Source organism: Simochromis diagramma, unplaced genomic scaffold (genome assembly GCF_900408965.1).
Source record: "Simochromis diagramma unplaced genomic scaffold, fSimDia1.1 OVJJ01000371.1, whole genome shotgun sequence".
NCBI lineage: Eukaryota > Metazoa > Chordata > Actinopteri > Cichliformes > Cichlidae > Simochromis > Simochromis diagramma.
Window position 1 is genome coordinate 3,299,248 of NW_024386920.1, and position 20,144 is coordinate 3,319,391.

Genomic DNA, 20,144 nt, shown 5'->3' on the forward strand with positions numbered 1-20,144 from the left:
TCATAGGGGGTCAAATGATAGTTGGGTTTTTCTCTGTATCTATTATTGTAGGGTCTACCTTACAATATAAAGCACCTTGAGGCGATTGTTGTTGATTTGGCGCTATATAAATAAAATTGAATTGAGTTGAATATTACCTATGCTACACCCAGTTAGCTTAGCTTATCATAAAAGCTGCACACAGGTGCAAACGATTTGCTAAGCTTTGTTAGAAGCTAACAAAATTTCACTGTGCAATTTGAGTTTAAACAGTCGTTGTAGTTAACCATAATAAACCTACAGACACGAGCAGGATTGATTTTCTCATCTTGTCACTCAAACTTAAGGCTGAATAGAAGAGAAGAAGTCTTTGAGCACGAGTACTCCTTACCTTCCTATAGTTATAAACACTAGATATTCGCCATTTGTGCACACGAGACAATGAGATTTTTAAAAAACCCACCTTATAGAACTTTAGGGGCTCCATAAGTAACAGATTATGTGCAGCCATAATTGTGACAATTTGAAACAAAATTCAAAGCAGAAAGAATCAGTCAAACAGAGACGCAGAATTTTTACATGCAGTGGCTGTGCACAGAGCGACACAAGAACTCAAGACTGGAACACAGCTGCTTCTCTGCTGGAGCAGGATACTTGCCTGTTTGAAACTATACCAGGGTAGTAACTCTTTTGGTTCTCATCCACTTTGATATCACTCATCAGAACAAAGGCAGAGTGCCTGCCATATGCTCGGATTACACTACAGCCAGTGATGGTCTCAGAGAAATGGGAGTATATGGGAGAGCGGCTGACCGACTCCAGACGCTTTAGCTGCCGAGACGTGGCAACGTAAAATCTCTACAAGCATTGAGGGGGAGAAAAACAGACAATGTTAAAACACAACAAGGCTTTCCACGTGCTTAGATATGTTTAAATATGATGCAAATACAGGCTCACACGCATACACACGCACACCCACACAGAGTAATGAAGAAAGCCTATGTTAACAAAACAACTGCAGATATTTGACCCTGAGCTTTTAAGCATTTAAGCATATTAAACTAATACAAATAACAAGATTCACTGATAAAATCCGCAGAGCTGACAGAACAGGTGATTTTTATCTGCAGGTGTTTTGTTTTTCATTACACGTATATCTGCATCCAAATCAAATTTACACACAAACAGCCGTAATATTTCTGAAAGTGTTAGAAGCTTGAAGCGATAGTTCTGCTTTTCTGAGTATTTGATAGTTTCTGAACACAGTGAGATTAAAGACGAATATGGCAGAGAGACAAGCGATGCAAAGTGGATGCCATGACAAAGCTGCAGGAACAACATTTAGTGTTACTGTTAAGCTGATATTAGTTGTGTGAGTGTGCAGTTAGTATCACGTAGTGAGGACACAGAATATTCCCTTAAAGACAAGGGTAAGGAAATCTTTGGGCAGTGACGCAACTTTTATCATTTTTGCCCTTTATGCCACATTTGAAATGAAAGATGCAATTTTATTTATTAAAAAATAAATAAATCGTATAGACAGTTTTGTATGTTCATGATGTGAAATATGACTTGATAAGTAACCTATGTTATAGATATTTTTTCATTAGTTACACAGGAAAAGGTTAGAATATGAGACGTATATACCTCATGTGGTCATGGCACAACATGTGGCTAAATGTGCCCACTTTAATCAGGCTTCCCTTTGACTACGATGGACTGTAGGAAGATTAATGGCTTAATAAACATTTTAGTTCATTCTAAAATAGTTAATGTGTACTTAATAAGATAAAAAAAAAAAAAGACATCTGCAAACATCTGCGGAAAACAAAGATAATGGATGAATGATCTCAGGATTCCTTCCATGGTTAAAAAAACAAAAAAACAAAAAACGTAGATAACACTCTTTAGGATGTCCGTAAATCATTATCCACACCTATGGTAAATCGAGATGCCACAAGAGTAAATATAGAGGGTTCACCACAAGGTGCAAACCAGTGATCAGTCTCAACATTAAAAAGAATTGGGCACTGGTTTAAAATCACAGGTTGAGTTGGAGCCAGGTGAATCTCTCCCCAACCGGTCGCGGCAGATGGCCCCGCCCCTCCCTGAGGTTTCTGGAGGTTTCTTCCTGTTAAAAGGGAGTTTTTCCTTCCCACTGTTGCCAAAGTGCTTGCTCATAGGAGGTCATATGATTGTTGGGTTTTTCTCTGAATGTATTATTGTAGGATCTAACCGTACACTATAAAGCGCCTTGACACGACTGTTGCTGCAATTTCTGTATGAATAAAATTGAATTGGATTGAATTGAATCATTGTCCTTGAAATGTCTCACGTTTTTGTTGCACTGGCAGAATCGCATGTTGTTCTCCATCTACATGCTTCTGTTGGGTCAGATTACTCTGGAAATGTTAGTGTTAATTTCCAATCTTCTGTGGATAATATGCAGTTATATTTTCTGCCGACAGGCTGTTACGTAAACACGGTCTCACATTGCTGGGCTCACTCAGATTCAGCCAAGCATTGAAGTTTAACAGACAACTTTCTTCATCTACTACATCTTCTGTGGCATCAGAGAGCTTAAATTGTGAAAATTGTGTCACTTCCCAGTCACCTCCAGACCTAACTGTATTATCCTGAATCAGGGGTGGGCAATTCCAGGCCTCGAGGGCCGGTGTCCTGCAGGTTTAAGATGTGTCCTTGAGCCAACACAGCTGATTCAAATGGCTAAATGACCTCCTCAACATGTCCTGAACTTCTCCAGAGGCCTGGTAATGAACTAATCATTTGATTCAGGAGTTTTGACCCAGGGTGACATCTAAAACCTGCAGGATCCTTGAGGCCTGGAGTTGCTCACCCCTGTCCTAAAGCCTTTCAAAATCCTATAAGAAAAACCTGTAGTGAGTTGGCACCTGACAAAAAGAGATTCATACTCATTCATATTCTAGTCACCTAGTTATTGAACAGCTGTTTGAGCCTTCAACTAAATGCCTGCACACTTAACTGAAAGCCAAAGGGCTGACACTGCACAATTTCATCCGATGAGTTAGATAAACCTGTGATATGCAATAGAAAGCCGAGATAACCCTGATACCAGAAAAGTAAAAAGGACACCATGTGTTAAAATTGTTAGTTTGTCCTTTAACTCCATATAGGCAACAAAGTGTTGCTTGAGCACTGAGACAACCACCTCTATGAGGCTTTAAAACTGACGACGTAATCAGCAGAAATTGATTTTGTGAATGTTAGTGTTGATTATATCTCGTAGCATTTATTAAAACGTATATTAACACAGCAGTGCTGAACACTATAGAGAGATACCACCAACACTAACCACTGCTGCTGACACCAACACCACTAAACAGATTAGAAAGGGCTGCTCTCACGGCAGAAATGTTTGCCCTGTCCTCGGTGAAGTCACTCATCTTTTGTGCATGTGATTGTTTAAAAAACAGGATGTAAATAAAGAAATGTAGTTCATGCATGAGCTTTTTAATAAGTAATACGAGCTCTCAAACTAGAACCAAATTACACTGGATCCTTCAAGGCTGGGGCCAACACATCTATTGAAATAACCTGACAGCATTTTAGCCAAAATTATATTTTTTTGTGGTGTATATGGGACAACATATATGATGATACAGATATATCTGTATGAGGCCAACGATGACAGTTAATTTAAAGCGCAAAGGCCCAAATATGTTTTGCGAAATGAAAAATAAAATTCCTTAAAAACTGTTCTTTACTGCTTTATGAAACCTCGCAGAGGAACAGATAAGTTTCTTTTTGACACACTGAACGATGTTAAAAGCAGGAAAAACATGCACGGCTCTTTATCCACATCTGATTTGCAGTTAGTAATATTATTTCTGCCCTAAGAGAAGCCCTGCCTTCGTGGATCGACTGTAACGAGTGCTGGGCTGTATACCTTTATATCTGGTACACAGAGACGTTTCTCAAGGCTAACAGGTGTTTTTTTGGGCTACAAAGTTTAGAAGAATAACTTATAAATGTGATGTGTTTCAAAGCTTCACTCACAAGCTCGTATGCAGGAGCACTGGCGTGAAAACTTTTTGTTATTTGACTTGCTAAAATGACGAAAAGTGGCATCATATCGATTCTTGAATCAGAACTGACAGGAATTTTAGGAATTAAGCCCATTACACGATGAGTGTGTTGCAAAAAGTGACACGAAATTCTGAATTTTTCAGATATGAACTTGTAACATACACACACCGAACTGAACGAGTTCACTGAAAAAAATAACGTGGACGTGAAACGAGCTGGTCCTGAAGTTTGTGAAGAAGAAAAGGAAGAAACTTGAGATTCTGGTTTTATCCGATTCTCGTGAGAAGGCAGCGGCGGGGAGAATTTCATGGTTTGATTCCAGAGTTGAAGCTTTCATACATATCTCAGCATGTCAGTGGGGCTATTTGAGCATTGTTGGGACAGCATCTGATGACACAGAAATCATTTCACAGAGCTGACTGACTTGGAGACGTACAGCTGTGTTTCTCGCAAAGTACTATTATTTTACCACGTCTATATTCAGTACCAGTGCGCGCTTTGAGATACGAGTGCCAAATGCAGTGACGTGATTGGTCAGATGTGTTCATGCAGTAACTATAACAAGAACAACAACAACATGATCTACTGTGCAAATACTTGTGTGATAGATATTTCAGGTCATACTGCCCAGCACTAACTGCAATCCAAGTCACATTTGTTGATTACAGCAAAAAACAGTTTAACTGACGTTTTTCTGCATTTTAAACCCATAAAACAACTGAAATAACTACGGCTCACGCAGTCTTAAACTACAGACTGGCCACTGAGCGACTAAGGCCACAACAGTTTATGACTACTGGACTAGACCAAACCACACAGCAACTAAATCTAGACGAGCAACGATCACTGCCTCAAACACATGCAGCTGTTTACTACCACACACACACACACACACACACACACACTCAACAGCACTCGCAGACATGCATGTTATATTAATGAGTTAGCAGACTCTTTTCCTATTTACCTGAACCCACCAATAGAACACCATTAACGGGGCTATGACTATGAGGAACATTGGGGTGAGGGCACAGCATATGAGCAGCACATTCAGTGTGTACCAGAAAGTGCGCATCCATATGTCAATATTGTCTGGGATCTGGGAGTCTATAGCATCCACATCTTTGCTGAAGCGGTTTAGTAACCGCCCAGTAGGGGTGCTCTCGAAGAAGCCCTGCGGAGCTCGCAGGACCCCCTGAAGTAAGTTGCGGTGTGTGAGCTTGGCTGCCTGCAGCATACTGTAGGCCCGGCACAGCAGGCAGTTAATCAACAGCAGCGCACCTGCGAGACAGGAGGGGAGGGGTCAGGTGTGACAACACAATAACGCCTGCGTTAAATGGATGAGCAGCCTGTGAGACAGCAACTTTCAGTGTCAGTGCAGGTTTCCCAGAGTCAGTCCTCAATGGTGCCACTTATACACCTCATAAGTGGCATTTTATCATCATATTCTTTCATTTAATGTTCCCTTTTGTGCACATGGTGCTTACTTTTAATATCCAATGGAAAACTACCAGATGTGGAAATTTTAAAAGACTAAATAATTAAAAATTTCATTAACTTCAACAGAGAAATGTGAGATACTGCTATCATTTCACCTAAGAAGGTGAGGTCACACTGGCCTTAGATAAAAATAAAGTTTATTTAGTTGTGTTAACAGTGCTTCACCACTAGAGGGGGGTATAGATCACTAAAAACTGACTGACGTGACTTTGATTTTGTTCACGATACAGTTTAGGAGCGTGATCTGTGAGGTGTGTGCATGTGCATGTGCATCGCAGCAAGCTGCAGGCAGGACAGGAAGTGTTTTGGCTGTGGAGAAAGAGCAAAGTGAATTTACAACTGAAAAGGAAAAAATGACAGCAGGAGGTGCTCATCATGGACAACATTGCAGGCTACGGAAAGAAACAAGCCAAACTTGACGGTTACAAATTTTGCTGCGGCAAACATGCAAGCAGCATGCCACTTGAGGAAGAGGAAGAGCCCCACATTTTCAAGGAAAAGAAGAACTGAGACACATTTGGCACGTGAGCCACACTGCCACCCGACCCCACCCAAGTACCTGGACAAAGACGTATATGACAGCCAGGGGTACTATGACAACAGCAAAAATGGGTGTGCTGGAAACAATAACTAATATAGTGGAGAGAGAAACGAAGAAGGTGCCCAGGAACATGAGCACAGTGGACGGCAGAGCCTCATCTATCACGTAGATGTCCTTGGAGAAGCGGTTGATGATGCGTCCTATAGGGGTGGTGTCAAAGAAAGACTGGGGCGTGTGGAATTTGTTGGTGAGCAGGTTAAAGTGCAGCTTCTTGGCTGCACCGATGTTCCCCATGGCTAATGTGAAGGAAGCAATCATGATCAGGATACCTGGGATTAGGTTAAACCACAGGAGCAGAAGAAAAATTGATTAGGGGGAGGAAGGTTTCACTGTAGAACGAGAAAGCAGCTGTTATAAATAGACATGGGCAGCTTCTGTCCTGAATGTGAGGTAGTCAGGGGAGCAGTTCACCATGAAAGGAGCCGCAGTTAAAGAAAAAAAAAAGGATGTCTCTTGTATACAAGAACAATGCTCAGTGTATTCCAGTTAACGATGCTGTAATCAGATTAACTCTCCTTTGGCTCACAGCATCTCTCCAGAGTTTACTGTACAAAAGAGAAGCATTTCAACTGGCTGCAAAGCAAATCTGTTCCGATTATTTCAGTAAAACACAAAGAAAAAGCTGTGAGGGTGGAAGTGGAAGTATAAAGTAGGCATTCAGGTTCAACAATCCGACATGGCAGCTGTTTGCATTTCCGCATACAATACATGCATTTAAATAAACGTTCAGCATCAGCGTGTCTTACCTTGTGCAAACCCCAGTGCCGCGTACACCCCCACCCTCATCTGAACATTTTCCGCGGTGCTATTCGTCACGGCGTCATTGGTCCACTCGCTGAGCCAGATGTTTGTTCCGATGGAGGCAGCGCTCTGACAGCCGTACAGGAAGCAGATGACCACTGACAGCAGTGGTCCGACTGCCTTGACGTACTCCAGGTACACCTTTCCTTTCACCTGGGATCAAAACAAAAGATAATTCAGGGGTCGATGTGGTCCAACCAGTGAATACCAGGTTGCTATGTTGCAGTGAACGCTGAGCAGTCGTGGGTCGGAAGATCAAAGGTGGAGAACTTTAAAATGAGCAGTTATATATTTGAAGGTTAAAAAGAATTGAAATATGATGCACCGACCTGGCCGGTTTCTGCCGTTTCTGCCTGGATGAGTTTCTCCATCTCGCGCGGTTTCTTCTTGTCTTGCGACTCTGAATGCTTTCGCTGGCTGCAGCCATGTCTCCTTACTGAACGGGACCTGGGGTTCTCTCCGTCTGAGGACATAATGCTCATCTGCCTGTAAAAAGGGGCACAGGGCAATGAGCTCACGCTACTGAACAGGGTCAGGATAACTGGTGGCGATAATGCATTTATTCAACTGCTATTTTGTGCAAAATGACTCCATATTTTTCAATTTGCTTAATGTTTTAAAAAGCTCATATAATTCTTGAGAAATTCCTGATAAAAAAAAGACAAAGTTTGGAGTTTATGCAACAACCGTTTTATCTCATCCAAGTTTAAATATCCAGTTTTTTTCAATTTACCTTATAAAACTTCTTTTTGCTTCATTGATCATTGGTTCACTGTCCACCATGTCTGTGTGGTTGCTAAGGGCGTCATCAGGGAACAATTCGTCATCTTCAATGATCTCATCTGTGAGAGCAGAAAACCAGCATGAGATACTATTGAACCATCAATCCGTTCTGCACCAACATGAGGCGATATGTAAGGGGAGGAAATGCTGTACCGCTGGCCTCATCCTCCTCCATAATATCCTCCAGGGCATAATTTCTGAGGAACTCGGCGAATGCTCCGTTCTGCTTGAGGAGATCCTGATAGGAGCCCATCTCTGACACCCGGCCATCCACCATCACCATTATATTATCCACCTGAGGCAGGAAGCTGATGCCATGTGTCACCAGGATGCGTGTCTGGAGTCAAACACAAGAAACTTCTGTCATGCAATAAACCAGTATGACAATTACCATTTGCATGAACAAGACCAATTAAACTGCCGAAAATGAAAATATTAGACTTAGTGATTTAATTATTGAGGAAGGTCATCCTTTAGCCCAAGGCTATAATCTGGCATATTTACATTTGTTATGTTCATTAATATGTATTGTCCCTCTTTCTAAATAAAAGTAAAATTAAATTAAAATTAATATTGTCCATCTGGGAGGGGGGAAAAAAGCACGTGATCCCAAGCGCTTATTTTCTGCGTACAGCCTTGTGCAACAATACCTCGAAAACCACATTTGCAGGAACCGCCGATCTGTCCTGCACATTAGGTTAGAGGAGCTTTAGAGCAAGCTGGATTCCAGATATTCACTTTCATGGTATTTCTATTATTACAAGGTCAGGACTTTGACTTGGCTGTTCCAAAACATTCGATTTCTTTTGTATTTGACCGTTCTGATGAAGAATGACTTGCAAGTTATGTTTGTTTTGTTGTGTTATGTATGTTTTGCTGCATGACTCAGGTTTTTCTGAGATTTGGTACTTGGGGGGGAAAAAAAAACATCCTGAATTTGCTGAATCTGGGTGATGGGAAGCAGGTGAGGCCAAAAATAAACTTCTCTCAACTTCTAGCAATTTAATCCTAGAAAGCACTGAGGTGACAAAGCCATGTGTGACGATTGAATCTCAGAAGATTATCACAACAACTCATCTTCTGGGAAGCTCAGAGACATGTGTGCATGCACTCATAATTTCCTTTCAACTCTCCTTTTCATACATCCCTGTTTCTTAAATAAATACAGGATGCACACTCACACCTGACAGGAAACACCTGCATTTAATTTCACCAAAAGGCAGAGGTCTCCACACCCTTCCCCTCATTTTTTAAAAAAAAAATATTGAACCGCTGTGTACTTTTTAGGTTCTTGTTCCTACTTTTAAAAGCTACAGCCATTACAATTTAGCTGAATGCACTTTTGGTTCATAGTTCTCTTTAAAGTAACAAAAGAGAGAAGGAAAAAAAAAAAAAACAACCCAAAAAACCTAATGAACCGGCAGAGAACAGTGAGTAGCATCTTACTAATGAGGGAGAAAAAGATACAACTGTACATACTATATTAGATACTGCATTGTACAGTATATAAATAAAGAAAACCTGAAGGCCAGCTGTTAGTCAGGTTCAGTAACTTCTGAATATGACTACTTCCAGCAGAACGCTGCCACACAAAGTTACTCTTTTTACAAACTGGTGTCATAAATATGAAAAATCAGCAGATTGGAAAGTGATCAAACCTCATAAAACTTCCTGTCCAGTAGAAAGATAAGACAACTTCCTCTTCTGATAAAATTACAGCTCTGCGAGGCTGTCCGTTTCACACTGAACTGCAGAAGTTTATAATGGTAGTCTAAAGCACTTGGGTGGTCAGGAAGAGTAAGAAAGTAGTACATAAATACAAGTACATGAAACTGTTCAGACTCTAACGGTCGCATTCCGGCACAGAGCCAGACAACCACCTGATGTCCACCAACAGAGGGCCGGTGGATCGATGCCCAGCTCCTCCAGGCCATGTGTTGGAAGTATCGGCGTGTAAGTTACTGAACGGAGTGTGAGTGTATGCAAATATTAGATAAAACGCTGTGTGTGACTGGGTGAATGACACTTAGTAGTAGTAGACTTCAGCAGTAAAACTGAGCCGAAAGTAGCAGTTCATTTACAACATAATAGAACAAAGATTCATGTCATATTTACTGGTTGTGTTGTTTACAGAGAACCTTTACATCATCAACTAACCAGGACAGAAGTTGGGTTTAGAGTCTCCTCACCTTGCCCTTCAGAGCCCCTTCTGGGCCGATCAGGTTGTCAAAGATGTGTTTGGACACGTGGGCGTCCACCGCGGACAGCGGATCATCCAACAGATAGACATCAGCATCACTGTACAGAGCTCGAGCCAGGCTCACCCTCTGTCTCTGACCACCAGACAGATTGATGCCCTGCAGGACAAAAACCAAATAAAAAGGCCGAGGCTGAATTTATATCAGAGTTCCTCGAATCGGAAGCCTGATTACATTAGCAACGAGTATCCAATAAATTCAGGAGAGATCTTTGATGAAAGTCATCAACAAGTGCTGAGAGAAACTGGAAATAAAACAGATGCAGAAAGAGATTAAAAATTAAAATCAAGGAGACTAAACTCGCTCCCTGTGCTTCTGTACCTTCTCTCCTATCTCAGTCATGTCTCCTCCAGGCAGCACCTGCAAGTCTGGGGTTAAGGCGCACGCTTCCAGGACAGAATTGTATTTCTGCTCATTGTACGGGTTCCCGAACAGGATGTTGTCCCGCAGGGTGGCATTCTGTATCCAGGCCTGCTGAGGTACATAAGCCACTGACCCCTGAGGATAGAGACAAACAACCAGGTTCTTCTCACTTCCTCAAATAGGAAACCTTTTATTGTCAGAATAAACCATGCCACATTTTCTAGAAATGATTCCCACTGCAATAGGACTGATGTGCAAAATAATATACACATATATTCCACTCAAGACTAAGCTTTACAGTACTAAGTTATAACTTCCTTTTTGTCTAACTGGATTTTATATTTTATTACTTATTACTTCCAGAATTGAGCCTAAGTTAAGCTAAGCTAAGAGACTGCTAGCTCTCCTCATTTTTTTCCCAAAATGTCAAACTCTTCAAACTCTTATGAACGCTGTCTGCAATATTTTAAAGAATGAATGTACCCATATATTAAATACACGTTTATGTTAATAATGGTCTTAAATGTATTATGTAGACTGTTTTTAATTAACAAAAATGTTTAAAAAATGAGAAAATTGAAGCCAAGTCCCATAAACCTGCATCATTTTCAAAGAAAAGCACGGGGCAACCTTATGGCAGCTTATGGAGAAACCTTTAGGGAGCGGCCCTCAGCTCATTTGCTTTGTAATCTTGGTAAAAAGGTTCCTGAAGACTTTATGGGCTGCAGTATATTCTGTGTCCTTTATCTAAAACAGAGCAACTTGTCAGAGCCACTCCTCGTGCTTGACGTCTGGTTTTAAAGCAGCTGCATAGTGTCGTCACAGTGACCGTCCATTTTCCCACCATTACTGTTACTGAACCACAAAGATCAAAGAGCGTCATTAATTTTAGGCACAATGGCTACGGTCGTTTTTTTCATTCTTGAGTATCTGTGTTGATGTTTACCTGCAACATTTCAGACATAAACTGGAGGTTTATGCAAATATCAACATTCAATAAAATGAAAAACATTTGTAGAAGTTCAGATATTAATGTTCATTCTGCCAGCGATATTCGGGAAATTGAAAATGCTTGTTTTGTCTGTTCTGTTTTGTTTATTTGTCACTTGGCAGTAGTAAATAAACGCATCTTTTCAGAGGACAAATATCTAAAAACGAGTTTATTGAGTTTATCAGAGTTTTTTAGTAAGTAAGATCTCAAAGTTGCGTCAAAAGGAGCAAAAACATTTGATGACAACTATTTGATGGTTCCATCATTAAACACGAGCCGTTTCATTTTACATCTGGCCAACTGATCCAATGTTCACACGAAAATATCAAATGGCGAAACTTTACAGGAAGGAAAACTGCAATAACTGGGTCAAAACCACCTGCTGCTTCCCGGTATGTTATTCAAAAAACACTAGGGGAATTCCTACCCGAACAGAAACCTCTCCCTCCACTTTTTCCATGTCACCCAGTAATGCTGAGATCAGGGAAGACTTCCCACAGCCAACATGGCCCACCACAGCCAGCAGGGAGCCCTGGGGCACCATCACGTTAATACTGCAAGCACACAATCAAATATTTTACTAAAACAAATACGGTGAATATAAAAATACGATGTGTGGCTTTCGTAGCATACTTGTGTAGAACAGGAGCGTCGTCTTTGCCCCACGTGAATTTCCCATTGACAACCGTGACTGCAAACTCTGTTGAGCAACAAAATGACACAAGTGAGAAAAAAAATCCAAGTCATCCAAGAACTGGCCAGGCAGGAGTCACTAGGTGAAAAAGAAAACGGTGAACTTGCACTCAAGCATAATGTAATCTAAATGACTAGACAAAGCAAAGTTTTGACAAGTTAATCCAAGTGTTTAATTTCACCTGTGACTGTGTTGCTCCTGTTTACGGAATCTGGATCCAGCTCATCATGACTCAGGAAATTTTGGACTCTCTTCAATGAGACGCTCGCCTGAGATGTAGAATAAACAGATGCATGCAATGAATTCTGCTAAAGAAAACCCGAAACACGAACACAGCGCAGGAGGTGAAAAAGGTTCCCACCTGTACCAGGCTGCTGATGACTTGGGGAAGCATGTTGAGGGGAAACCTAAGGATGTTAAAAAGCGAGATCGACACGAAGGCCGTCTCCGCATCCAGGATGTTTTTTTCATCCACAGTTACATACACGGCAAATGTTGTCAAGGCAACCTGGAAACACATGGGAAAAGCAGACCACTCAGACATCAAGGTTCATCGGTTTAATGCAGAGAGGAGGCAGAGCCGTGATGCCAGACAGTCAGTGACTCAGCAAGGATCTAAATATCAACAGCACCTTTAAGGCATTATCATCGACACAGATATACACTTGTTCTGGTTGCTGAAGTGCTCATTTACCCAACTAATAAAACATGCGTCCACAAAATGTGACCTAAAGAAGACAACAATTGCAGGCATGAGCACATGTGAAAAGGAACGCTGCTCACACACCATATGAAGACTTTTCTCCATTTTTCTTTGCACAGAAACTTGACCTCAGGGTAAGGCCATGTGTATATATACACGTGCTTCAGTTCAGTTTCCTGTGGTTTTGTTAGTCCGCTGCAGAAAGACGCCTGCTGAGCGGTGAAAGTCGAAGCACTAGAAGCACTCTGGTTCTTCCAATATTGTCTCAAAAATCACACTTTTCTTAATATTTTAGCCTTTTGCAATTGGGACACAAACTTTCTGTGGTGGCCCCGAGTGCACCAGAATACTTAGTCACTGTAGGTTTATCCAGAGCTTTTCAGACTGCTTAACAAACTTTGATGGGAGATGTTTAGACTCATCATAAATCATTCGAGTAAATTATGTATATGTAAATTAAACTGTAAATGCTAAACAAACAAATGGGGTTAGTGTGATCGTATCTGCAAATAATCTTAATCCAAATATTTTCATATCAAGGCCTAAAACCCCCTAACGAGGAGATTCTTAATAATAATGCCAACATGTGACATTCTTATACAAGTTGGAAATGAAAGTCATGTTAATGTAAAGCAGCTTCCAGCCAGTAAAGTTACTAAAATATGACTTTAAAAACTGACCTAGAAACTGACAAAGCTCTTTGTCAAGGCTTTTACTAACAAACCATAACAGACAAAAAGCAGTGCTGAAACCTATAGTGGTGCCATAACAATAAACTGTCAAATTTGAACAAGTTTTCATCCTGTTTAGATTTACTGTGTAGTCAACTTTACTTCATGAGTTTCTTGCAGACATTTGGGGGAAGCCTACCAGGAAAGGCGCACTGGTCCAGGCCATGGTGGACAGTGCTCCGAGGTAGGCCGTCTTGCGTAGCACGATAAGCTCCTTTTGCCGAATGGCCAGGACCTTTTCTTTGAAGGAGCTCTCCCACGCGTACAGCTTGAGGACTTTGATGCCGTTCAGGATCTCGTTCATCAGCTTGATACGAGCATCTTTGTGCTGCATCTGCTCCACCTGACGATGATGGTGAGACCAGCTGTTTTTACTTGTGAATTTTGATACTTAAAACACAAAGGGGACTTATTTTTAAGCAAATCAATTGTGTAAATGTCTCATTCTGTTTGTTTTACACTGAAATACCTGATAGGCTCGAGTCTTCATAGCGATAAATGCATTAAAAGGGATCAGCATGATCATAACAGCCACCCCAGCAAGCACAGATGGACCGAGGATCTGTAAAATAAACAAGAGTCAGCAAATGATTAAATTTATGATACAAAATAAAGAAGAACTCTCCTGAGTGTAAATAAAAACGTGGCAGGTCCTGGATAACCACTACCTCCCACGGTCTGGTGAGGAAACTGTAGACTGACTGGATAAAGAACTTGATCCAGTGTGGCTCAGCTTGCCACAGCTCTGACCACGAGACCTTCCAGTCCATTCCCTTCTCCCACTGAGCCCACACCCCTTGCTGTCACAGTCTGTCTCTAGCTGTGCAGGTTTCTGTTCAGATTCCTTCCTAAACCAACTGGGTTCTTTCTTCTTCCCAGGTTTTGTTGCATCATGGTACTGGCATGCTGTTGCCAACACCAAAGTCTGCCGCAGCGGCTCTTCTGCCTGGTCAGCTCCTCCTGAGCCCTTCACTTCCTACCTGTCCTCACCTTTGTGGTGGTTGAGGAGGCTCTCTTACCAAACAAACCACAAATTTTTCTGACAGGCTGCTGAATGGAAGTCATAGCTTGGAAGATGACGAAGGTGATCTCAGTGACAGACAATGGTCAGACAGCTTCCGAATTACAGTAAATTTTAGCTGTTATTCTCATGAGTGCATTAAATAAAGTCCCCTTGGCATAAGGAGAAGACTCAGTGTAACACAAATACAATCTGTGCATGTACCTGCCAGAGGAAATATAGTGCCAGCATAATCTGAAGAGGGGCAGACCACAGCATGTTAAGGAAGGTGGTCAGATCCATGAACCTCTGCGCATCCACAGACATCAGGTTGACTATCTCTCCCACAGTAGATGAACGCTTGGCTGCATTAGTTATCACTAGTGCCTGTAAAAAAAAAAAAACAAGCAAAACAGGAGATATGGGAACAAAACCCTTAACACCACAAGAATATTTCCTATGAAGCAATGGATTTCTCCCTTCTAAATTTAAATATGAATGTAATTTGTTTGCAGAACAAAAAAAATCTAATGGGATCGTTTCCTGCATACCTTCCTGTAGATAGCTCCGATGACAGCAGTGCGCACATTCATGCCAGTGACAAAACAGTACTGAAATTGATGGTGGAGTATGAGGGTTTGCAGCAGGGCCGTGAAGAACATAAGGCAGGCCAGCGTGTACCCCCACCAATTAGGAACATCTTTTTCTTTAATGAACAAGATCAGCATCCTGGAAAGATAAAGAAGAGGAATAATTTGATTAAAGCACATGAAGCTGAAATAACCAAATTTTAAACTCCTGTGTAAGCCCTCCATCCTCCATCCATGCAGACACACACTGCAAAATGTTAGTGTCATTTAGCGCACTATGATCCAGGTATCCTACAGTTTGGACTGTACAGACATCTGTTCTTTAACTATGGCCTTAAAATACTGGGAAGAACTGCTGACCTTCAACACCTGAAAAAAAAGATTAAAAAAAAAAAAAAGTCTGGCATTCACAAAAGAGTGTTACCATTAGCAGAGACCTTAGCGGCTTTGTTGACTCATGGTGTGAGTGTGTCAACACACCACTGTTTCCCAGGCCTCTAATTTCTTCTGTGCTCGCCTGTTGAAATCAGACCAAATCAAACATGTTCTTTAATCAGCCGTCCTCTGACACCGTTACGAGGACACAGAAGTCACGAGGCTCACGAGACTTGGAATGTCCTCCGACAATCACCTGAAGCTCCTTTGTTCAAACTGTGCTCATGCTTTTGCCCTCAAGGCGAGTCACGTTCCCCGCAATCTCAGCTAAACCAAAACTCTAGTCTGTTTTAACTTTTCGTGCATTTTACTTCATTAGTCTTGCAAAGTTTTTAAAGCTAGACTTATTTGTATCTTTTTGAGTTAGCGACTCAGGACACACGTTATTTGGCGTAGCATGTCACCTTTATAGCTTTACATACTATATATCAGAAACTCACTTATTCCTGACACTCCCTAACTTCCCTAATTTCACATTCCAGAAGGACTGCTATTTCGTGCTATAGGGACAAATAACAGAACCTGTTTAACCTGAGATAGATACGCTTAATCTGCAGATTATCTGCTCTTTCCATGGGTGATTACAGTATGTAAAGGCAGCTTAAAGGCCAGAGCTAGAATGACAGGTACATCCTGTTGTAACAGTAGATTTTTCATAGTATAGCATAGTATATAAACCAGTAAAGGGCTCAATGGCATGTCAAAGCTGAACATGAGGGATAAAATAGTTGTCTTTAATGTTTAAGTGTGTGGCAACTGCTTCTTCTGGTTAAGGGTTTTGTTATTACTGTGGTTATACTCTTAGAAACTACTTTTACAAGTTTGATTATAAATACAGTGCATCTGAAGAGCGCTCTTTACTTGCTCCACAGTTTGTCCCGTTACAGCCTTATTCCAAAATGAACTAAATTCATTTCTTTACCACAAAATTCTGTACACAATACCCCATGATGAAGGTTCCTGCTGACCTGGGTGACCTGTCAGGGTCGAGGCAAAGATGAATGCAGACATGTACTGAGACATCCTCGATGATAACCTGCTCCAGAGCACTCCTGACCTCAGACTGGAACAAAGGATTTTCACCCAAACGAACAATGACTCTAAGTACACAGCCAAGATAACAAAGGAATGGCTTTGAGACCACTCTGTGAATGAGTGCCCCAGTAAGTGACTAGCTGGGCACTGATGCGCTCCATCAAACTGGTTCAGCTTGAGAGGTTCTTCAAACAAGAATGAAAGGTGTGCTGAGCTTGTGGCATCATACTCAAAAAGACTTGAGGCTGTCACTGAGGCTACCAAAAGTGCTTCAAGTACTGAGCAAAGGCTTTTAATTCTTATGTGCATGTTTTATGCACTTTTTCCGTTTTTAGTAAATTTAAAAGAATTCCAAGCAAAGTTTTTGCCCACTTTGTCATCATGGGAACTGTGTGTAGAATTTTTAGCAGAGCAATGAATTTATTAAATGTTGAAAAAGACTGTAACATGACAAAATTTGGAACAAGCAACAACAGCATCTCTATGAAAGGAAACATGCTGTACATGTAAAATATAAATAGGAATCACTGGATGGCGTTACCACCGACATTCTAATGAATGTTTGGAAGGACTGTAAAGTTTTCCCTTCACTATTTTCTTCCCTCTCCTTCTCAGACGGTATTAACTTCTAAAAATGGCTCACAATTAGTTTTTCTATTTTACATATAAGGCATCGTATTAAATCCTGAGATCCATTTTTCCATAGAGGAGAGGCTGGAACTTTAACATTAAGTTAGGATTTTACTTGGGCATACTACAAAAATAAATGAAAAAGCTGTCTTATCAAAAGATAACTGTCAAATAAAAGGACAGAAAATTTGAAATTAAAATTTCCCCCCACTGTGCCGCAAGTAAGAATGATATATCAGTGTCAGGAGGGAATGTTCAAACACATCAGTCCCACAAAAGACACACGCAGGAAAACTATCTGGGAAGCCATCTCTGATAGCTTATCTACACAGTGATAAGGATTTCTGAGAAAGACTCCTATCATTGAATTTGCACCCTGGGCTACTAAAGGCATAAAGAGGAAACATATTTACATGAGGAGTTTGCATCCTGAACAAGGCCAGTGTACGCCTTTAAATATAGACAGCTAACATGCTCTGCATAAAGAAGACCGAAATGCAAAAACACAAACGCAGCATGCAAAAATCTGTCCTGGAAATGGTATTCCACAACACTGGAACAATAGTTGTTTGTGTGCTGTAGTAAAGAGAGCACGCAATAGTAGAGTAGAATCTTTGTCTTTACTTCAGGAGCTGTGGGTTGACAAAGGTGATGATATCCTGCAGGAGCTTGTAGCCTGAGCCAATCAGAAAGTAGGGTCCAAAGGCCTTGACGAGGGCGCGAAGGAAGGATGGCTGGTGCGCGACTTTCTTACTGGACAGCAGCACCTCTACTTCCTCTGGGCTGCTTTCGCCTTCTCCTCCTCCTGAGATGTGGTTGGTGGTTGACGGCGGGGGCTTAGCGTACGTAGCCTGGCTAGCCACACTCTCTTCACTGTAGGGGGGAGGATTTGGGTATTTAGGATGGGAATGAAAGAAAAAGAGCAAGAGATTCAAAATAATTACATTTTATTTATATAGCACCAAATCATGACCAAATCATCACCTCACGATTTATATTGTAAGGTGAAGATCCTATGATAATACAAAAAACCCAACAATCAGATGGCACCTAGAAGCAAGCACTCGGGAGGAAGACTCCCCAGTAACAGGATGAAACCCCTGAACTAGGCAGAAAGAGGCTTTTGCACTGGACCTTCACCAGGACCCAAGCATAGTGATTGAATCATGTGAGGCCAAGATAACATGTTACTCAAGATACAGAGGTGCTTTTTTCTGAATAACATCTGTTGTGAACAGATAATTGGCACAACAATTTGGATCAAAACGTTTGGAAGGAAAAGTCTAACTTAAGTTTCTTTAATGACACATATCCTGACTGTTTAACTACAGCAGCAGAAAGTGGCACTCTCATACTGATAAAGCAGCATGTTATGTGTCTGACTCCCTCTGCCAAATATTTAAGATTTGCTAACCTTCTCAGCAGGCTTTCAGGGTCAGCACTGGCTTTCGTTAAAGCCACATGCTAGGCACAGGCACAGTTCAGAAACTAGAAGATGCTACGCCTCACATGAAATCTCATACATTTTTGGCATTACAGGTCTTATGTTAGAAGATTTTCTATTTGTGTGCTGTGCTCGCAAAATATTTGTCTCCAGATTTTTAAAATATTTCAAAACAATTACTAGTAATAATTTGATATGAGTTTCGAAAAAGTAAATTAAACTGCCAGAGCTCCTGACTATCATTGGATTTAAATAGCTTTACCGTCTGAGGTCCAACCCCAACAACTAAATCTAACTAACTCCATAAGAATGCGTAAATTTTGACACATCAAAAACTATTCACATTTGTTCCAAAAAAATGACAATTCTGCCTTTTGCCTCCCAAATACAGGGTTATGGTGTGGATAGGGTTACCACCTATGCTAACGTAAACCTCAGGTGGCTGCATTTGCTTAAATTTTATTAATGGCATTATTTGCTCAAAAGAAGCTCAGACAACTTTTGTTCAGCATACTACACAAAGTGTAATACAAGCTTAAAGCACAGGAGTCTGATTACAGCAGTGAAGGGAGACTACAGTTCAGCAAACAACTGTTAACATGAAACAGGTTTCCAGGTCACTACTGAAAAGGCCCTAACCAAACTGTTCCCTCTCATTTTACAAGAAGAATGCACAGACAGGAAAACTGCACAGAAAGAGGAAGCGGCCTGACAGAGGTCGGAGTTCAGCAAAGTTGTCAAGCGTGTTTGCTAAAGCGGTACAACGTGTAGCTGGAATGCTGTTCCCAGCCGGCAGGCAAGGAAAGTAATTTCTCCTGCATGAAGCTGAACAAACTCAAAAGAATAGAATGCAGCATCCTTAATATGAGAAAAGTCATTCACTTTGCAGAGCAGCGGGAGGTGGACTTAATCCTCACAAGCTCTGACAGTAAAAGCCCGAGATATTCCACAAACGTACAGGAAACATCAGAGCAGCGTTACTACAAACGAGCTGCTTTCCTTTATAATGTTGCAGTGCATTTCGTATATCCTCTCTGATGCCTGCAGACGCTCTCTGTGTGAGTTGTTGCTGCAGTCTGTGTGCGTGGAGTTTCCCACAACTCTTTAAAGTAGAAACGGTGTGTGGTAGCTTCAGATACTGATACCCTCCTGCTAGGGTTACAAATGTACTAGTAGTTTCACTTGTGCAAAAAGGAATGAACCTACGCCTGCACGCGCACAACCATACACAAAGAGCTCTGCCCTCTACGACAACATCCCTTCCCTTTTCTAGTCTAACAAAGAACTAATAAATCTGCCCTTCCTTTGAAAGCCTGAGCCCGGGGCTACAATCAGCTATGGCTTTTTTTAAATTCACATTACGTGGATCAAAGAAAGCATTTATAGAAATTCAAATTAGTTTATAAATGTGAACTCTTAGGTTTTCACTGACTGCTCACTGCTCAGACAGCAGGAATAAATGACAAACAGGAGAAATGTAAACGGTCTAGAGGAATACATGCACAACAAGAGAAAGGCACACAACAGAAAAGTCAGCG

General features: G+C 41.2%; 1 protein-coding gene across 5 annotated transcripts in view; it reads right to left on the minus strand.

Annotated features, from left to right (window-relative positions):
* abcc3 (ATP-binding cassette, sub-family C (CFTR/MRP), member 3) overlaps nucleotides 1-20,144 on the minus strand; it is a 58,507-nt gene that overhangs the window by 5,135 nt on the left and 33,228 nt on the right. The window contains exons 8-24 of one of the 5 annotated variants that reach the window (XM_040036536.1): nucleotides 17,787-18,035; nucleotides 15,024-15,201; nucleotides 14,698-14,859; nucleotides 13,942-14,034; nucleotides 13,612-13,815; nucleotides 12,400-12,546; nucleotides 12,220-12,307; nucleotides 11,978-12,044; nucleotides 11,772-11,898; nucleotides 10,312-10,488; nucleotides 9,922-10,089; nucleotides 7,886-8,069; nucleotides 7,683-7,791; nucleotides 7,279-7,435; nucleotides 6,895-7,102; nucleotides 5,015-5,328; nucleotides 638-837 (exon numbers count right to left, since the gene is read on the minus strand). In XM_040036536.1, the coding sequence (XP_039892470.1) occupies nucleotides 638-837; nucleotides 5,015-5,328; nucleotides 6,895-7,102; nucleotides 7,279-7,435; nucleotides 7,683-7,791; nucleotides 7,886-8,069; nucleotides 9,922-10,089; nucleotides 10,312-10,488; nucleotides 11,772-11,898; nucleotides 11,978-12,044; nucleotides 12,220-12,307; nucleotides 12,400-12,546; nucleotides 13,612-13,815; nucleotides 13,942-14,034; nucleotides 14,698-14,859; nucleotides 15,024-15,201; nucleotides 17,787-18,035 (2,832 nt within the window). Of the gene's footprint in view, nucleotides 1-40; nucleotides 838-5,014; nucleotides 5,329-6,106; nucleotides 6,418-6,894; nucleotides 7,103-7,278; nucleotides 7,436-7,682; nucleotides 7,792-7,885; nucleotides 8,070-9,921; nucleotides 10,090-10,311; nucleotides 10,489-11,771; nucleotides 11,899-11,977; nucleotides 12,045-12,219; nucleotides 12,308-12,399; nucleotides 12,547-13,611; nucleotides 13,816-13,941; nucleotides 14,035-14,697; nucleotides 14,860-15,023; nucleotides 15,202-17,786; nucleotides 18,036-20,144 lie in introns of those variants that run through there. The other 4 variants (XM_040036537.1, XM_040036539.1, XM_040036540.1 and 1 more) reach the window with 4 other exon arrangements.